Source organism: Gallus gallus, chromosome 1, assembly GCF_016699485.2.
Source record: "Gallus gallus isolate bGalGal1 chromosome 1, bGalGal1.mat.broiler.GRCg7b, whole genome shotgun sequence".
Lineage (NCBI taxonomy): Eukaryota > Metazoa > Chordata > Aves > Galliformes > Phasianidae > Gallus > Gallus gallus.
The window spans coordinates 106072607-106093090 of record NC_052532.1 but is presented as its reverse complement, the minus strand read 5'-3'; the positions used below and the strand labels follow the sequence as shown (position 1 = coordinate 106093090).

Here is a 20484-nt window from a genome sequence, read left to right as displayed (position 1 = left end):
GACCGTGTCATGTGCATCTTTCCAGGGTGGCTTAGCATTTCTGTTTTCAGCACAAAGTCCAACCTTCTACCCAGCGGTGTACTTGCAACACATTTTACGTGTGTTTGGAAAAGAAGAACAGGTCTGTGGTGATGATACCAAAGAAGAGAGCTGTGCTTTGTCCCCAGCACCACTCTCCTCTCTTTCCTTTTGCTTGGGGAATCTCACTTGGATTCTCAGCTTTTTCCCATAACCTAAGCAAACAGCCAAGAGAAGAAGGCTGCCATTTATGAAGCAGAGAATCCCCATTAGACAGTGGACATATGGAGTTAGGTACATACAGAATCATAGAATCATAAGTGTTGAAAGGGACCTCTGGGGATCATCTAGTCCAACCCCCTGCTAAAGCAGTTTTCCTAGAGTAGATGACACAGGAAAGCATCTAAGTGAGTATTGAGTATTTCCAGAGAAGGAGGCTCCATCACCTCTCTGAGCAGCCTGTTCCAGTGCTCTGTCACCCACAGAGCAAAGAAAGATTTTCTTGCGTTTGCATGGAACTTCCTTCGTTCCAGTTTGTTCCTGTTGGCCCTTGTCACTGGGCACTGCTGAAAATTGCTTAGCCCTGTCCACTTGAAACCCACTCTTTAGGATTGATGAGATCCCCCCTCTCAGTCCACTGTTCTCCAGACTGAACAGCCCCAGGTCTCTCAGCCTTTCCTCATAAGCGAGATGCTCCAGGCCCCTCATCATCTTTGTGGCAGTTCCCGTGGCCTCACTAGGGCAGAGCAGAGGGGGAGAATCACCTCCCTCAACATGCTGGTCACTCTCTTTTTAGTGCACCCAATACACTAACACATCCTATACATTGCATTGCAGTGGGCAATACAGCTCTGTGCCGGGAATGAAAGACAGGCTTTTGCCCAGTCAGAGGCAATGCTCACTCCAAGCTGCTTCTCTCTCCCTAGTGTGGTTCTGGGACTATTTTTCCTCATATTGCACTGTCTGGATGCTGAGGAAATATAGCCCAAGGTGCATTTTAAGATCAGATACCATTCTGCTACTGCGAATGCCCCTTGTAGCCTTTTTTCTGGCTTCAGATACCTCTGACACATAAGAGGAAGGCTCTTGGCTCTCCCTCCCTGCAAGCAGAGGCAAGCTTTTGAACCAATAGTGTATCACTCGTCTCACCTTTGGCTACCAGTGGTTCTGTGACTTAGCCCTGCTTCTGACAGCGGGGCTGTCATCCAGAACCATCCTTCTGGTTCATCCAGATCCATGATCTCACTCCATTCTCACGCTTTGATTTAGTCCCCAGGAGCACATGGCTGAGCTTGCAGGCTTTGCTATTTATCTAGCTCTTCACTGTTTGCTGTGCTGACAGCTGGCGTCACTGGCGTGTTGGAAATCTTGGCTTCTGAAGTAGTGCTCCCAATTCTTTTCTGCACCTTGACGATGCGAATCAAGGAGTTCATCTCCATGCTGCTGGTAGCAGTGACTGTACTCATTCCCAAAGTTTGCGTACGTGTTTGAGGTTCTCCTGTTCAAGCAGTGATAACACCCAGTTCATGTGTTTACCCGGGCAGATAAAAGGGCTTCTGACATTGGCAACTCTATTATTTGAGTGGCATAAAGCAAAGAAAGTAAAGAACAGAAGAAGACACATCACCAACTATCAAAATGCAGATTGCTGAAGTGGAACGGGATGTGGAATTTGTTCTCTGGGTAATGAGGAAAGACCAAGTATTTACGAGGCAGGAGATGAGATGGTTTGTTCAGCCAGAGGGAAAAGCCAAGCTTTGTAGAAGGGCACTCACTATACAGGCTTAGGCACGGAGAAAATCCTGTTTGACCACAATGGCAACCAATGTGTTGGCTTAATATTCTTATCACTGTGGTTATTTTAAATGGTTTTCTAGCAGCTGCTTCTCCAGCCGTGCCTGAAAAAACAAAGCTTCCAACAGGTAAGGTCTGCTTCGGTGCAGCACCCCAGTCCTGTCTGGCTATACATCTCATTAGACACCAGCCTCCTGTCGTGGGTGTAACTGTCAGTGGGTTGGCTGGAAGGATGAGTTCACAGACGTAACTAAAGACAATACGGAGGTGTTTGTATTGTGCTAGGGACAATAAGACACACAGTAAGATATTCTTAGGTGGAGTTAACTCTCACAGCCCTACCAAAGAAACAGGCTTGCCAAAGAAGCTGCTTTCATTTTAATAAATCCTTTTCACCGATTAATAATAGGTATTTCAATCATTTAATTATTTTCAATGTTTTAATAATATAATTATCTAATTACCTTTAAAATACCATTTAGTAATTCATTTTTATTTTGTGTGTCAAAGCCGTGTGCTTTGCAGCAGACCTTGCCATCAAATTGAATTCAACTGGAGGTCTGTAGTTTCAGTAAATGCAAGGCTACCTTTTGGGGTAAACATATGTAAGAAGGGCATCTGGCTGTGAACCCAGCTAGACTGTAGATATGTAGGTACTGTTTTACACATGCCATTTAAGGTCATAACAACTTCTTTTTTTTTCTCACAAACCAAGCTCAAAGGCAGATGTCATTGGAGGTTGCTGTGGATGATGAACAAGAAGGGTTTCTGAAGTATTATCGCTGTTTGAGGAGGCGAAAAAAGTGCCAGTCCTGCAGCAGACCCTACAATCAATGGAATCAAAGGTAAATGTCAAAAAGTGTTTTGTCAAAAAGAGCTTTGCCTATCTGCTACTGGTTTTGCAAAGATTTTGTATGTCTGATTCTGTGTCTGCCTTCCTCTGCGTAAGAATCCTGTAATAAAAAGGGCCAGGGACCTTTTTGAATGGGGTAAGGGTCTTTTGTATTTATTTGACTGTTGTTTTAAGTGTATTTTTCTAAGGGAAGGATATGACTGAGAAAAGAGACAGAGACTGTATGTTTGTCTGTGTGTCTGTCTGTGTGTTGTAGAAGGGCTTTTTGGGAAGAAGAGGTGGAACAAAGAACCTGAAGGAAGCTTCAGTCTTACATGTGTTCTCTAGCAAAATATCTTGATTCTATTATAGAAGGAAATGATGACACTGATTTGTTTCAAAGACTCCCCACCACAGAAGGTGTTACAAGCATGCAAGCATTCAGACTGTTGGAGATGTTTCTCTGTGATGAAATTCAAAATGGGAGGGAAGAGCAAACTACAAAAAACTTACTGCAAGCTATATGTCATTGTGGATGGGTTTTGTGTTATTTTAATGACACCTCATTTGTTAGTTCTGTATGTTTTACTTCTAATAAAACTTGCCCTATCATTCAACACTAGTGACACAGCATGACTCAAATACTGAAGAGAGAATAATATCTGCAGGGCAGAGGTCACATTTTAACATGACTAGAAGCGAAAACACATTCAGGGAGGTGGAGGGGTTTAAACAAGAGAAAGCCACAAGCCACAGTATTTCCACTGACATCTATTTGGATCAGTCATCTTTTGCTTTTATATCTTAGAGGAGATTCAATAATTTCTCTTACTGACACTTGTAGGTCATGTTCCAGTTTCAGAAGGTGAATGCTTTGTAGCCTGATTCATGTATGCCATGGTGTCATGCTACAAACGAGCGTTTCCTCAATCCATTCTGGTTTGTCAGATCTACCCTCTGCCTGGTTCAGATGTTAAGCATGGATTCCACTTCAACCTTAAGCTTTGTGTGAATCCAATCAATATCCATCCAATAGTCCTCTCATAAAAATTTTCAACAAAGTAACAAGGAACATTTTTCAATGTAAGGAGAGAATAGGACAAGGGGGAATGGTTTTCAACGGAGACAGGGGAGGTTTAGGTTAGATACTGGGAGGGAGTTTTTCACCCAGAGGGTGGTGACACACTGGAACAGGTTGCCCAAGGAGGTTGTGGATGCCCCATCCCTGGAGGCATTCAAGGCCAGGCTGGATGTGGCTCTGGGCAGCCTGGTCTGGTGGTTGGTGATCCTGCACATAGCAGGGGGTTGAAACTCGGTGATCATTGTGGTCCTTTTCAACCCAGGCCATTCTATGATTCTATGATTACCAAATTGAATCCGATCTGACCTTACATTACCAAGGAGAAAAACTACACTGCTCCTCATGTACTTATAACAAAGTCACTCTCAGGAAAGTTCTCCTGTGCCTCGTTGTGAAGTGTGAGAGACTTAATTTCACCACAGTTTGCCTCACATGGCCTTGGACAAGAAACATTGTCTTTGTGCCACTTTCAGTTCTGTGGGTATGAAATGAGCGTAACAGCCTTCCATTTGTGACAAGGGATCATGGGCCCTTTTTCTGCACACTGAGAATCCTTCAGTCCTGCCTGAAGCCACCCTTGGGTGGAACCTCCTGAATCTACCCTTCTTAAAGTAGGGTTCAAGCACAGCAGGAGATATTTACCTCACTTTCTAAGCACAGTGGGGGGCCAGTGAATTTGTGGCTCCTCTGTGTTTCTGTAGGAGCCAAGGCAATTGATTGGCACCATGATTATGCAGGAGTATGGGCAACAGCTTTAGCTGCTCTCGACTGCAGCAGACACAGTGGAAACCTGATCAGGAACTGCCACCCAACCAGCTGTGTTTCAGCAGACTGACAGTTTTATCAGTTCTCTGGTGTAGTTTTCTGAGTGTGCTTTTGCTACCGTGTTTCCTAAGGCACACGCTTGATCTAGAATGAGATGGTTGAGGGAGGGGTGAAGGGAGGAGGTGGGGAGAGACCTACAGTTTAGTTCAAATTACATCCACAGTGATCTAAGGTTTTTCAGAGGAGATTTTGCTAATGCCAGCAGAGGAGCTACCCTTAGGAGGACGCGTATGGATGTAGCGGTAGTACTTTCCATCCACACCACGAGATACTGTAGGCAGTATTCTTACCTCATGGACACATCCTTGGCATCTTGCAGCCTGTTAGCTCAGGCATTCTTAGGCAGAGAGGCTTGTAACACTCTTATCTGCTACAGCATGGTTACATATGAGGCATACAGAGCTTGTACATTGCGTCAGAGGAGTGAGACACACAGCATCCTCTTTACAACATGTGCAAGGTCTAACTCCTTGCAATCTTTCCGATGAGTACGGCATAAGAGGCAAAAAAGTAGCAGAGTTTTCATCTTCAGGGAAGGCTTTTGTTCACTTAGTGAAGACAACTGAGTGGTTTGGTGCAGATCCTCATGTTTTCAAAAGAAAGCAGAACGAGAAATTAGATGAAAGCAACTTCTAAGTATTTTTCAACAGAAGATACACTTTTGGTTTATAGGTTCTGTTACTTTTTAGCCTTGAGTTGAAAACCAAGGTTTGGTATTCTGTTTGCTTTCCTTTTCTTCCCTTCTCCAGCACTTCTACCTCTTATTTTTCCCCTTTCATCACTGAAAGTAAATAAGTAAATAAAAGGGAAGGGAATGATAAAGAGAAGAAACACAAGCAAAACAACTGCCTGCAGCTTTCAAAAGAAATATTTATTTTGATTTCAGTTCATTGGTTTAATCTAAAAGCTGGACAAATTTCAGATTTTGAAACAAAGCTCCATCAGTTCATTTCCAGACGAGATTTTTCTGTTTGCATTTCGCTTGTCAATAAAAAAAACTTTATTTTATAATAAAAACTTCTTTGCAGTTCATAGATGAAAGAAAACTGAATGCTGATCTGAGCCATCTCTTAGGGAACCCACAAGGTTGCTTTACCCCATAGCTCAGAAGCAGGACCTAAGTCAGTCTGGCCTTCTGTCTGATGAGAAAACTAAGAGTAGCTCAGGAATATGATGCCATTTAAGACTGCTGACTAGCGGACATAGTAGAGAGCCACGTGGCAAACCTCTGCTCTCCTAGCTCCGCCGGGTATCCAGGATGGCTCACCAGGAGATTCAGTTTATAGGGCAGCATCTCCCATGTGTGATCAGTAAAGTCACGGTGAGTATTCCTTGAGTAGCTTTGAAGGGTCCACGGGGAGCATCTGTGAGGCCAAGAGTGACCGAGCAATAGGAGCACTTGGGGTGGCCAGTTCAGAGAGAAGTTTACTAACGTAGTCGAGGCTCAGCCTAGTCAAAGCTCTACCACGTTTTTGATAGTTTTGGTTGATTTGACCTGTTGGGTTCATGCCTCACCTTACCAGTTGATTACTGGTTCTTGACAGTTTAGGAATAACCAGCGGGTGTGGCTTTTAAGCTAAACTTCAACTAGCTGTAAGGAGCCCATGGGATTTAGCTATTTGCTTATACTCAAACAAATAGCGTGTTGATACCGACGATGGATACCAACTTGCTTTCATGAGGTTTCGTTCTTCATTGCTTTGAAGCTATTTCAAAAATGCAATGCATTGGGGGAAATATGTTACAGTTAATTACCATGTATTTGATTTTATTCCAGCATGCTTTTGGAAGTACTGCATTGAGCACAAGTAGCATTTAGCCTTCACGTTGATGGGTCATTCTGAAGAGTATCTGAGATACTGAAGCTGACAAAAAAAGTCTTCACACCCTGAAGAACTTTTTACACAAGTGATAGAAGAAAAATAACTTTCTGAGCATATATTCTTTGCATGTAGTAGATGTTTAAAGGGGAAATATTGACGTTTGTATTTAAAATGGTAATAAAAACAAGTTTTATACAAGCAACATCGCAGAGAAGACTACTTGTGCTCATAAGCATGTGGAAATCAGTAGCTCAATCTGCACAGCTCCATCTGCCTTAAAATAATTGGGCATCATCTCTGCTTTTACACGGGGCCAAGCACTGCAAATCCCTATGTAGATATTACATCTGTGTCAAGGCTGCTCAGTCAGGTGGTGATATAGTTAACAATGCAACTTGCTTTCTTCTGTCCCTTTATGTCATTTGTTCTCCAGTAACTTTAAAAGTATTTCCCTGGCCTTTTAAAAATAGAGCAACTCAAATGTGGGCAACAGCTTTTTCTTAAACATGTTCAGGGGATGGCATTAGACATTCAAAACGTAATAGGTATGGCTCACCCTATCCTGGGCAAATGAAGTAATGACGGTTTCCTGACACGCTGGGTCATTTCTACTTCTCTACCCACATCTCTTCCCTGTGTTGCCTGAAATACGCAAATACCAACCAAAGTGTGCTGGTTTAGATAGCAAAGTTTGTGGAGACAGCAATCCATCGTGGAGGGCTGGCGCCATGAACTTCTCCATGAGCGTGAGCAGTAAGGGAACCATCAAAACCTCCTCAGCTGGTCTTTCCCAGACCACACTGTTAAAACATGGCCAGCCCTCAGCAGAAGGGATGTGCTTTGTGCTAGGTGGCCCCAAGGTCAAAGATCACACAACTGGCCCTCTGTATTTTTATTCATCAGTATGGAGCACGGTCAGGGTGCATTGCTCCCCAGATCCCATTGCAGGTCTGCGACACCATTCCTCCAAGCCTAACCAAAGCTGGGTTAAATCTTGCCTGCTACAACCCAGGTCGCTGCTGCAAAGCATCTTTGCCAGGAAATTACTATGGAAATAAAGACAGAACACTGCTCAAATTGCTTATGGATTCGTGTATTTTCTATTTAAATTTGTAAGGCATATGAAAGGAGTATACAGATTTTTTGTTTTATATATTATTATATATTCAGGTACGTATTTGAAAATACAAAGTAACAGTTAGTAATAAATGACGAGTGACTGCTCAGCTACCGACCCCAGTGTGTAACCTCACAAGTGAGGCTGGAAGGGAAAGGCATCGTGCCTGTTTTCTCTGTCGAGAAGTTAGAGAAACTAAAATTGGGTGTTTGACATTGCTTACAAATAATCATGCTAGGACATCTGCAAAAGAACTGTGTAGTGTGTGTAAGAGGAAGCCACACAGACACTATATACCCAACACCTACTATTACCCTAGGTAATGCATTGTTAGAAAGCAAGCCTACGTTTGACTCGGGCAAAGATGAATGGCTATTCTGTATCGGTCTTTATATGGATGTAGGTGCTACAGAAGCTACTTCTAGCTGTTTCCATGTCTATTTTGTACATACAGGCAAGACGCATCAGAAGGAAACTTCCAGGTGCCCCTATGACTAAAGCACTGCACCCTCTGCTCCAAGGTGCTTGCTGAGGACCTGCTCAGCAAGAAGCAGCCACGGATGTGACTTTTCAGAGTTGACACATCTCCAACAGCACGTTCCATGAAGCCCAGAGAATAATTCTTAGTAGTACTGGCTCCCTGAACACAGGGACACGCCAGCCTGGAGAGGTTCATCTCATCCATCCCCCACCTCAGGCAGGAGCTACGCCTCTGTTGTCCTCAGTGGGACAACACCTGGATATTTGGAAAGCTCTCGGCAAAGAAGTCCTTGTGGCTGCTTGGGAAAATCCAAACCCTGCAGCTAAATCCAGAAAGGGAAGCATAAAAGGACTGTTTCTTTCTTAGACCCCTATCTTTGCTTTCCAAAATCAAATGGGAGTCACAGAAGGATGACAGAGAGATCCTGCACCAGTAGCAGGGGACAGATGTTCACCCATATACTCAATCAGCAGTGACAACCAAGCCTCTGCCTCCTTGTCAGATATTTATTATCTGCTAATCCACGGGCCAGTGACAGTCTGCGTTCCTCTCTTTGTCTGGAGGAAGCTGGATGGGTTACGCAGCCCTGAGAGAGGAGAAGGAGGGATCTTTCTGATTACTTTCTTTCATACCAAAGACAGTTCATGCAAATGTGAGGACAAGTTGTTCATCGCTGACCTGCCCCGCAGGTCTCCAGCACAGAGGAGAGGGCTTTTGGGAAGCCAGGTGTGGTCCCACCTCCAGGCTGGCTTCTCTCCTGGATTAACCAGGGTGCTGTGTGCGTGCCAGCTGCTGGCGTGGGGCCGCCGGGGCCTGGGGAGAAGCAAGCAGAAACCTTCCTGGGAACTGCGAAATTTGGCAACAGCTGTGAAACACAGGTCAGAGGCAGCAGTAATGACAGGTTACACGTGTGTTAGGAACAGGGCTATTTCTTCGCAAAATCCAGTCATTTAGCATGTCGCTAGTCTATAATATTGCTATAACCGTGTGACCTACGCTGTTTCCCTAGCTTCAGCAAAAGCCTGAGTACTGACTGATGCCTTTAACTTGGAGTGCATAACACACATTCGTGTGTGTGTATATCTGTACGGACACACATATACATACATCATTTAAGAATGAGCAAACAACGCTACACAGTTATTACAAAAGAAGGATTGGCCAATAACAGAACTTAAAATTACACTGCAGAATGCACGCTGGCTTGTTTTGTTTCCATATTGGCTGGTGCCCATAAAATCTCAGAAGTAATAAAGAAGGGAAACATCTTCCATTTACTTCATTCTCTTTGCGACGTCCAAATATGCATACTCGATTTCTTGATCAGCAGGACAAGTGTTTGTAAATTCATCTCTTGCATATGCATTATTCAAGTATCTTGAAATCCCCGTCATTTCAGGTGGGAAATCAAAATTTCTGTATTTCTTTGCGACAACCTTTTTATAAAGAAAATAAAAGAAAACGTTTTATTACACACATACATAGAATCATAGGATCATAGAATCATAGGATGGCTTGGGTTGGAAGGGACTCCAAGGATCATGAAGCTCCAACCCCCCTGCTGTAGGATCGGCCACCAACATCCATATCTAAAACTAGAGCAGGCTGCCCAGGGCCCCATCCAACCTGGCCTTGAACACCTCCAGGGATGGGGCATCCACAACCTCTCTGGGCAGCCTGTGCCAGCACTTCACCACTCTCTCTGTGAAGAACTCCCCCCCTGATAGCCAACCTAAATCTTCCCTCCCTCAACTTAAAACCATTTCCCCTTGTCCTGCTGTTATCTACCCTTGTAAAGAGTTGACTCCCCTCCTGTTTATAGGCTCCCTTTACGTACTGGAAAGCTGCAGTGAGGTCACCCCACAGCCTTCTTTTCTCCAGGCTGAACAAGCCCAGCTCCCTCAGCCTGTTTTCATAGGGGAGGTGCTCCAGCCCTCTGAGCATCTTAGTAGCCCTCCTCTGGACCCTCTCCAACAGCTCCCTGTCTTTCTTGTATTGGGGGCCCCAGACCTGGACGCAGTACTCCAGATGGGGACATGAGGGCAGAGTAGAGAGGGACACGACCTAAATGTAACTGAATCTATTCTATGGACATTTTTAATTTTCAATATATAACAGACTATCTTTATATACAATGCAGAAAAGAAGGAAAAGGTAAGGCAGAAAAAAAAAAGAAAAAAGAAAAAGAAAGGAAAGATATGAGATGAAGAAAGCTGGCTAACAAGCCAACTCACTTGAAAGGATTAATTTGGTATCAATATTTTGCTAGAGCTTTGTGGAGCTATATGCACCATCAGACCATGGAAGAGATGCAGCTTAAAGCAGCAAAGGAGCTGGCATCAAACAGAATTAACTCTCTTACAATAATAAAACTGACTCACACTTAGAAAATTAATAGAATCATAGAATCATTTGAGCTGGAAGGGACTCTTCAAGGCCATCTGGTCCAACCCCCCTGCAATGAGCAGGGACACCTACAGCTCCATCAGGTGCTCAGAGCCCCGTACAGCCTGGCCTTGAGTGTCGACAGGGATGAGGCATCCACTGCCTCTCTGGGTAACCTGTTCCACTGCTTCAGCACCCTTAGAGTATAAAACATTCACCTTATATCCAATCTAAATGTCCCCTCTTTTAGCTTGAAACCACTTCCCCTTGTCCTGTCAGAACAGACCCTGCTAAAAGAGTCTGTTCTCTTCTTTCTCAGAGCTCCCCTTTATATTAGATTTTGAGTGGCTGGAGGAAACAACTACCAGCTGACATCTAATTCCTTCCTGTGGTTCAGCAAGGATGACCTGACATTCACCCTCTACCATCCTTTAAATGTGTTTTCCTTGTGCCTGAGCTGTGGCTGGGAGCAGGATAGGGCTCACTGCCCTACTTCTGTCGCTGGAATAGTTTCAACCAGGACACCTCCTGGGAAAGCTTTCACCCCTGAGGGAGTCTGAAAACAATTCCATCCACCCTTTCCCTGACAAAATAGTAGTCAAGAATGAAACTTTCTGAAGTGTTTGGAAACTACGTGAGTTTTCAGTATGGCCACTTCCCTTCCAGAGCCTGTGTGGCTCCAGGGTAGCACAGGACAGGCTGTAACAATGCCCAGACACCTCAGACCTTTAGGAGTGTGTGGGTGCTTTGGAGCACTTGGCTGGAAGACGGTGGCTGCCAGTGCTATTGTTATTGGTGGTAATATTCAACAAAGAGGTTTGGATTAAAAGTGGGAGAGATGGTCAAATTTCAGCATTTGCTGCTTTCTTGATTTAGCACGGGCAAGATCATTTAATCTTATTGATCTGTGGCACTTTGCATGTGAAACGCAAATAGAAATATTTCTCTACAGCACTGAATATAGTACTCATTTAGTATTTGTGAGAGGCCTGGAGAAAGCAGTCACAGTTCAAATATGAAACCAGATATTCCAGCTCCAGCTGTCAATGTGAAGATCTGCCTAGCTGTGCTGCACTGAAATGGCCTTGTGCACTAGCACTCCTTGTCCCTACCCAGCTACCGTGTGGCTTCAGAAAATACACGGACTTCCTCTGCCTTTTAGAAAAGAACCTGAGCTTCTAGGCTGCCTTTCTCTTCAGGAGGCTGAAAAGCAAATGCAAACCTTAATTATGTGGAGCTTTGGTAGGAGGTTGCAATCCGCTAAGGTGAGCTCATCTCCATCCAGGAATTTGCGGCAGGACACAGTGATCTCCTCAGTGCTGTAAGCATCAATTTCATCAGGCAAGGGGCTATTTAAATAGTTGTCCAGCTTCCTCAGGGCTTTAAGCAAAGATTTTTCCAGATCTAGGTTAAGACAATAAAAAGATCGTTCAAGCCCGTACCAAGGTCTCTCTGACACCAAGCAGAAAGGCGCCTACTGCATCCTGTCTCCTGGCACCAGCCCAGCTCGCAGATACCCAGCCATGCTAACTCCCGCAATTCCTTTATCCTAAGCTTAAAATGTAATGCTGGGATAAGGGCTCTAAGTAGCTAAAGGGGGTTCTGAGAAAAACCAAACTGGGTCTGTGTTACCAGAAACAGCAGGGCTCAGCAAGGGTTGGATGGGGTGTTCGTAGGGGATGGGGCTGGTGTGTAACGGTGGAGGTGGAGCCGGAGGACACGGGAGTTGCATGACTAACTTATTTCACTATTAGGGCAGGTGGAAGGATCGTAGCACCTACTTTCATTAGCATCTTTTCTTGGGTTCTTGATGAATGCAGAGAATTTTGCAAACACATCGTTTCCTGCAGAGTTGGACTCGGGGTGCTTCGGTGCGAGTTTGGGATACCTGAGGAGTTGAAAGAATCAAAAAAGTTACGGATTAGCCTTTATTTTCACCTTCGCTAATTACTTCCATACATATCACTGAAACTGAAGTGTTACAATATATGGCTACTCAGGGCTTTCAAAGGGAACCATCCTAGGCTAAAAACCAGTCTGTAAGTGTGAATTTCATCCCATACCCAAACCACGTGGCTTACCTCCCCCTCCTGAGGCAGATGGAAGATGACTGTTTGTGCTGCAACCACTGCCCAAGCAACCCAGTGCCTCTTCAAGGCTGCCTCTATTGGAGGTGAGGCTGAGCAGAGCCGTGAGGAGGAGCAGAGGGAAAGTCCCCGTTAGCACCAACTGCTGCTCCTCCCAGCGTGCTCGCCTGCCCTGCACATGCACGAGCAAGCTCAGAGTGGGCAGGACAGCCGCTGCTGCTGCCACAGCAGGGAGGAGGGAAAAAGTAGCTGCTCACATAGCGGTTCACACAGCTTGAGTCAAGTTTGGCTGCTCGAGGGGGCAGCTGTCCTGGGGGGGAAAAGGTGCCTGCGTGGAGGGAATGACGCTGCTGGCAGAGGATGTGGGGAGAGGTGAGGATTGCTCCTGGGGTGGGAAGGACAGGTCTGAAACCCAGCCCGCAGCACACGCTGAGATTATCCTACCTAGCCACTCAAAATAAGCTGCAATGGTCTGTGCCTCAGCACTCCAGCAGTATGGGAGGCTTCCACTTTTGCTTCCTTCTACCTACCTGTTTCCCCTAATTATTTGTACAGTGTGAGGAGGGAAACCTCAAATAAACACAAGCAGAGGAAAAGAGGTCAGGTTTCTGCAGCGGTATGCAGGTTTCTGCATATACTTGTTGCAGGAGGGTGGATTTCATGCCTTGAAAATGATTGTAGTGGTGCAACTATGAACTTGAGGTGAAGGCAAAGGCAGTGGGAAGAGCACAGCCAGCAGTCAGGGCTACCCCAGGACACACGCCACACACTGCCAGGCCTCCCCAGCTTGCAGCCAGGTTGGAGGCACTGCTCCCACGGACATTTTCTCACAACTTGGGGCTATGAGCAGGAGGAGGGGACAGGAATGCTGTACCGGGGCGGCGCTAGCTTTTCTTCCAAGAACTCCTCAATCTTATTGACGTCAGTTTTGACTTCGCCATCAAACGTCATGAAGGGTGGGTTCGTCCCCGGGGCCAGGTTCTGCAGGTCAGCAGGTTTTCTAGAGGTAGAAAGGAGGTTGGGTTAATCACAGTGGGGACCACTCTTTCAATTTCGACACTTAGTGCAATGAACTGCTTCAACTTCACAGTAGCAGGCTACAACACCTCTTGCAAAAGCACAATGTGTCCAGCTGCCTCACGCTGGTGGTGTCAGAATTATCCAGCCCCTATCTGAATGCACCCTGAAACGCTACAATTTCAGGCTTGCGTTACAGAGGCCTACTGGAAAACAGATTAAAATCTCAAACGTTTCAAAGGAGTTGGTCCACCTCATACCAGTGAACCTGAAAGAGGCACCAGGCGCACGGCCTGTTAGCACAGCGCCAAGTTGCAGTGTGAGTAATGTGCACTAACCTGCGTGTGTGCATTTCAAATCAAAGAGACTCAATCTTTTAAATCACCATCACGGTAAAGTTGTTCTAAAAATGAGAACTCCTATTATGATCTCACCTTTTCAAGTCCACGGTTGTGACATTAAATATGACACCCTTTAGCCACAGGATCATAAAGAGACGCTGCGAGAACGGGCAGTTTCCAATACTTTCCCCATCGCTGCCAGCCTACAATTACAAAAAACAAGCATGCATACATCTGAGATAGCAGATTTTGACAGCAGATGTAGCAGGGTAAGCAGAAAGTCCTGGCCAGCTGTAAGTACACAGAGTATTACTCATCTCTAACGCATATTTTTGCACAAAGTTTCTTTATATCCTTCTCTGAACATGCATGTGGATGTGATGAAGAATTCTGTCGTCTCAGAGATGTGTTTTCTCATTAAAATGCATAATGAATATTACCGTAAGTTAGAAAACAAAATGGAAATCACAGCAGTCCTTCCAGAGGAAATAGTCTCCACCTCATTTGTCTGTGTGAGCATAAATCTACCTGAGTCACCGCAAGATTAAAACAAGCCTAAATCAGTTTATGATCACAGGAAACAAGAAGAGAAAGATTTACCGGCATGAATCGAGATGTAATGTCTAAAGCACTTAAGGGAATAAACAGAATAAATCAAAAAATTAAAGAGTTTTCAACTAAACAATCGTGGGGGCCCCAGAGCAGGAAGGAAGCTGCCAAGTGGCTGAGCACACCGGTCTCCATGCTTTGCTGAACTGGGGGCTAAGGAAGCACAAGTACCGCATACCTCTGGCTAATGGCTGGGGGGAAGGCAGAGGGCAGGGGACAACGCGTGGGTTTCCATCTTAATGGAACTCGGCCCTGGCCATGGTATGTAACCGTGCCTCTCATGGCGGTCTTGTTCTGAGCAAACAAACACACGAGGCACAGCTCAGCACGGCGGTGCATCTCCTGAAGAGCCATTTAAGAACCCGAGCGTGTCATTCACTTAATAGTTAGTTCATGAATGTTTGTGGACTGCATAGGATGAAACAACGTACAGCAAGGAAACCAGTTCTGCTTGCTCCATCACCCTCCTCAGTGCTATCAGATGAATCTCAAATAAGCTTTCCACCAACGCTCACAGCTGTTGGGTTGCCTGAAGCTCATCACAGTCACCAAGAGCTCCATGGATGGAAACAAGCACCAGGCCTCAAGCAGACACAATGCTGCATAGTACAGGCTATGGTTCTCCACGTCAGTGCGAAGGATCCTCCTCCAATCACTGCCACTTTCTGCCCCTGATACCATGCCAACTACATGCTTTCTTGGTGAGAAAAAGCTTAACAGCCTATTGCCTCATCTAGCATTTAAGCATTTTAGAGATGCTAAGAATAGCTGGGATGCTGTGTTAAATAGGACCTGTTTTGTAAGTGGTAAAAATGAAAGCTGCTGTGGTTTTGCTCCTACTCGGAGCACTGCTTTCCAGCACTGTACAATTTATTTGACCAAAAACTACTGTGCACTTCTTAAGAACAAGACTACACCTGCTGCTAGCATGTGCTTAAAAAAACCCTAAATCTCCACCATCTTACCTCATCCCGTCTCTCACATCATGTTTCACCTGGCCACTTCTCCTAGGTAACAGAGATAGGACAAGAGGGAATGGCCTTGAGCTTTGCCAGGGGATGTTCAGGTTGGGCACTAGGAAACATTTCTTCTCAGCAAGAGCGGTGAGGCAGTGGCACAGGCTGCACAGGGAGGTGGTGCAGTCACCATCCCTGGAGATGTTCAAGAGCCGTGTGGGTGTGGCACTGAGGGACGTGGGCGGTGGGCAATACTGGTGGTAGGCGGACAGTTAGACTAGATGATCCTCGTGGTCTTTTCCAACCTTAATGATTCTATGAATCATATCCTCCGGTGACAAGCATCAGCACAACCCCTCCATGCAGGTGGCACTGGGAGAGAAGCAGCAGCAGTGAGGGGATATCATTTCAAAGTGCCACCACAAACCCTTCCCACAGTTCCTACAAATGATGCGGTGTTTTTATTCAGCCTTGGATAGGAAAAAATAAATTATCTCATCAGGGTTCATTCAACTTTCAGGAGAACTTTCCAGACAAGAGCTATGCCATCAAGACTGACAGCAGGTTGACTTTTTCTGATTGGTTACTATTTTCTGCTGGCCACCGAATACTGAATATTTGTTTCCCCCTAACTTTGCTGGAGGCTAAGGAAATGAGGTTGTTACTCTGTGTTGTCCCACATCACCATGGTGACTGCAAATTTCAGGGAGCCCCAGCCTGCTTTTCTGGGGAAACGTAACGGTGGAAGCAGAGATACAGGCAGACGTGTTACCGTGACAAATGCAGATATGAAGCAGGCAGAGTCCCAGTTTGTCATTAACTGGAGCGACAGAAAGGCCACTTGGGAGGCTGATGGACTGGCAGCTAAGGAGATGTTACAGAAGCAACCTTCCGCTTTGTTTCTGAGTGCAAACTGCTGAACTTGATGCCTGTGTGGGAGGAAAATTTACTACAGCGCTACCATTTTTCTATTTCACTGTGGATAAAACAGCAACCAGTCAGTTTCTTAGCCTTTGACCTTCAAGTCTCTCAGCCTGCTAGCAACCTATAGCAAAAACAACAGTCATTTGAACACTTCAGAACTGAATGAAACGGAACACCTGACAACTCTACCCACTGCCACAGCTGGAGGTGTGTACCTCTGCGTTTCTTTCAGTTCTGCAGAGCTGGAGGCAAGTGACAGAAGAACTACAATATCCCACTCAATAGCACAAGCAGTGATTAAAACTCTCCCTGCTATAGCAGTCTGAAATGACTGAAAGAGCCTGAACATTGAATCTGATTCGGAGTTTGACACCATTCTGGCCTGGTATCTCAAAGAAACAATTTCCTATAATCTCGGGTGAAAGCCTAGAACATCAATATTTTGGCCTACTGGGGAAGCCAGGTTAAATACAGCTAGCTGAAATGACTCCAGACACGTCAGCTTGCATTTTGGCCCTCTGGGAGACACCTCTGTTCATCAAATTCAGTGAGCTGCAACTCCTTGTGGACAAAAAAGCTCCAGCGACACATGCCAAAGGCATTTGTTCAAGCTCCCTAACAGGGGGTCAGCCACATTGACTCAAAAATCACGAGTCAAGGTACTGAAATAACTTTATTGCAGTCTATGGAGCAACACGATAGCTGAGCCATGCCATCACTGCACGTTAATGTACTTTCCAACAAAGTCAGCATGGCTTTTTTTACAGCAGGGAGACAGTGGGTCAGTATCTCACCTTGTAGGAACGCAATACAACAGTGAGAGTCCATGAGTTAACACCAACAGGATGACAGCACAGTGAGGGGCGCTGCAGCCTCGGAGCAAGACACCCTGCATTTTCCTCCACAGCACTATTCTGGGATGTTTAACTCTGAGCTGGGCTTGATCTGTGCGCAGGGTTTAATTACATTCCTGACTGCTGCGCTCTGGGATGACGCAGAGTGAAATCCTAACTCTAGGGAAGTCAGTGGGAGTCTGGCTGTTGATTCAATGGAGGACTGTGTTTCCAGACTGGTTATAACTTTAATAACCAGGCAAATGCTGGTATAATTGCAGGTAATGGCCTGGCCTCCACCTGCAATTGTTGTGACGCTCTCCTAACCTCCAGATCCTGCTGGTGAAGTGGGTCGAATCACCGCAGTGCAAAGCTGTGTTTGGGGCTGTTCCGCTGCTAAGCAGATGTCTAACCAGAGCCATGAGTAAATGGCATTTATGTTTTAATTGTGATCAGTCAAGAGGTCAATGTGCTTCTTCTAGTAATACTGAGATTTAATGAGTTCATTAATCAAACAATTAGAACAGCCATTGCTGCAGACAAGAAAACTTTCAAGCCACGTGTAGAACCTTTCATTCAGAGCCTTCAGGGCCCTAGGCAGAAATTGCATATTGTGGCAGTATCAACTTATTACAGCTCTCTATAATCCCATAACCATATGCCATTACTTAATGGGATTAATAGCTGACACTCCCTATTTTCATTCATTTGTCACTGTTCCACACTCTCTTCAGACCTTTTTTGTGGGTTTTCTTTTTGTGTTTGCTTGTTGGTTGGTTCGTGTACTGTGTCTTACTCAAAGAATCTGGGAAAGGGAAGAGCTCTTCATATCCTTCTTTCCACTACTGCTTAAGCTCTCAAGTTAAGAACAGCATCACACTTGGTATTCATTTCCCTACACACAGGACCTCACGCATAAGATATCAGAGAGAGCCACAGAACTATACCACCTTGATCTGGCAGCTCTGGTTTTCTGAGTGGCCTCTAAAAGCTCACTTGCCTCTGCATTCTATCCTCAGGAGAATTAGTCTACAAAAGAGTCATACACCGAATGTCAGCTGTAAAACCACTAATTCGGGCCCTCCCTGAGCTGCAGTTGCTCTGTCCCTGGAACTGCTGAAAAATTTTGTTTTGTAACAGTTTCTGTCCAAACATCTCAGGAACTGGGGCTTTGAAGGTTCTTCTATTGACCTCAAACGTCCTGTGCCTCCAAAATCTTGATGAGTGGAATTTGTTTTTCCTGGACTTTTTGTTTCCTGATGAAGGTTAAGCACAGAAGAAACAGTTCAGAAGAAGCTGAGAAGACAAGACTTTATGCTTGTTTTTATATAACTCTATAATCCCTTTGAAGCTATAATTAAAAAAAAAAAAAGGAGACCAGTAAGCATAACTTTCTTTTTTCCCTGAAAACTGAACTCCAATTCCATTTTCACTTCAGCACAAGGAAGCTAAGTTTCTCCTTGCCCATATTTATGCTGGCCAAGAGGCAGGCGTACCCAGCAAATGGAGCAGAACCACCGCTTACCAGGGCCAGAGCCTGGGGCCAGCATCCCACATCCACCCCTACCCATCTTGCTGGACCAGCTGCCTCAGGGAATCACAGCTCCCCTGCACATTTCCACATTTAAACCCCAGCTATCAGACTGGTTCTGTGTACTCTTCTTTCTCATATCACATCAACAACTCCCCTCTCCTTTTTCACAGTGCAATCGGTTTCCCATCAATCAAGAAGAACTAGGCCCCAAACTGCTGGGCCTGGAAAACTACAACAGGTTCATGCACTCGGGGCCAGCATATGAAGCAGCTGCGAGGAGGGTGCGACAGTTGAGAACAGCAACTGTTTCACTTTAATTCCTTGTACAGACCAACTTGTTCTGTACTGGTGGGATTTAGTGGGCCCAACAGAGCTCTTGCTCTGGGCTGAGCTCTGCTGTGCCAGCCTTGCGGCTGTGCCAAGCAGCAATGGCAGGGCAAGCACAGCTCCTGTGCTGGAGACCTCGGCTTCCCGTCCTGCTGCACCAGCCAAACAGCCTTGGTGTTGTATGGTGGCCAAGAAGGAAGGAGAGCAGCTTCCAGTGCTTCCCACTCCTCCTGAGATGAAATCCCACCGCCCACTGGTTGACCATGGAGGGCCCAAGCCTGATCAGGGCCTCCTGGCAGGGTTTCATGTTCTTCTGCTTAGAATCATAGAATGGCTTAGGTTGGAAGGGACCTCAAAGATCACCACGTTCCAATACCCCCTGCCATGGGCAGGGTTGCCAACTGCTTGATCAAGCACTAGGATCAGGTTGCTCAGGACCCCATCCAGCCTGGCCTTGAGCCGCTCTACCCAAACCTATCCACACCGACACACAAGTAGCAGCTGAAACCACCCATTTTTCTTTCCTTCCTTATGTTGCTTCAGAGCAAGTCAACTTCTGATATTATCTCACATCATCCTGAATATACACAACAAACCTCTCAAGAGTAGTTTTCTCAGTGCATTCACAGGAGGCCTTTACTGAGAAACCTTCAGCAGCAGTGAAGTCCTCAAGTCTCCCCACAGACTTTAGGAAACAAAGCTGCCCAGACCAAGGGCAGAAGGATGGAGGGAAGCAGTGTGACCACCTCAGACCTCAGCAATAGCTTCTCAGAGGCACTGGGTTAAACTGCAGTGCAGCATGCTGCCATAAGTCTGGGAGACAAAGGATCTCCGTAAACATCCGTGTTTGTACCTCAAGGGTACAAAGCACAATTTATGCTTTTGATGCCTGCTACAATATTCCTGCAGATTTATTTAGTACCACAACACTGAAAAAGGCAAAATTCGAAATATTACTTCGATTAAGAATGCAATAAAAATATATATTTCCAAGATACTCTCCCTCATTGAAGGTAACTATGATACACTAAAGAACACACATTCCATACACTGTGATGTGCATTAGAAACACCACAGGCATGTCATTTGGATAAGATCTCGTTCAAACCAAAGCTTTTTTTTTTTTTGTCAGGAAGAAACAGATTACCTGGAATTCTCTCTATTTAAACCCTATGTTCATTTTATGGCCTAGGGCAAGGGCACGAGCACCCAAATGCTGAACTTTACGGAACTGTTCTGGTGCCACCTACTGGACTTGACGTGAAAATCTTGCCTTGCTCTTAGAGCTCTGAGCAGAGGCACATCACGAGAGGTTCTGCCTCAGAGACGCCTCTGCAGCAAGATTCCTCGTCTTTTGCTAACAGCACTCTTGAGAGTACTTGAGATGCTGAAATTGTAATTCCAGGCAAATTTTTAAAGCAAAACATCTCCAATTTAAAATATATTTTAATAGAAAAATTCTAAGCGTTGCCACTAATTATTCCAATTCTTTTTAAACGG

At 45.3% G+C, this 20484-nt stretch overlaps 1 protein-coding gene and 1 long non-coding RNA gene across 2 annotated transcripts in view; one reads left to right on the top strand and one right to left on the bottom strand.

Annotated features, from left to right (window-relative positions):
• The first annotated feature begins 631 nt into the window (after positions 1–631).
• LOC121109467 lies at positions 632–8578 on the top strand. Its single transcript, XR_005847805.1, has 3 exons — positions 632–1940; positions 2528–2657; positions 6328–8578. It is a non-coding gene; the product is annotated as an uncharacterized LOC121109467 (long non-coding RNA).
• CLIC6 (chloride intracellular channel 6) overlaps positions 7451–20484 on the bottom strand; it is a 29422-nt gene continuing 16388 nt past the window's right edge. The window contains exons 2-6 of the mRNA XM_425551.8: positions 13895–14004; positions 13318–13443; positions 12138–12244; positions 11579–11760; positions 7451–9407 (exon numbers count right to left, since the gene is read on the bottom strand). Coding sequence (XP_425551.5) covers positions 9246–9407; positions 11579–11760; positions 12138–12244; positions 13318–13443; positions 13895–14004 — 687 coding nt within the window. The 3' untranslated portion in view covers positions 7451–9245. The remainder of the gene's footprint in view (positions 9408–11578; positions 11761–12137; positions 12245–13317; positions 13444–13894; positions 14005–20484) is intronic.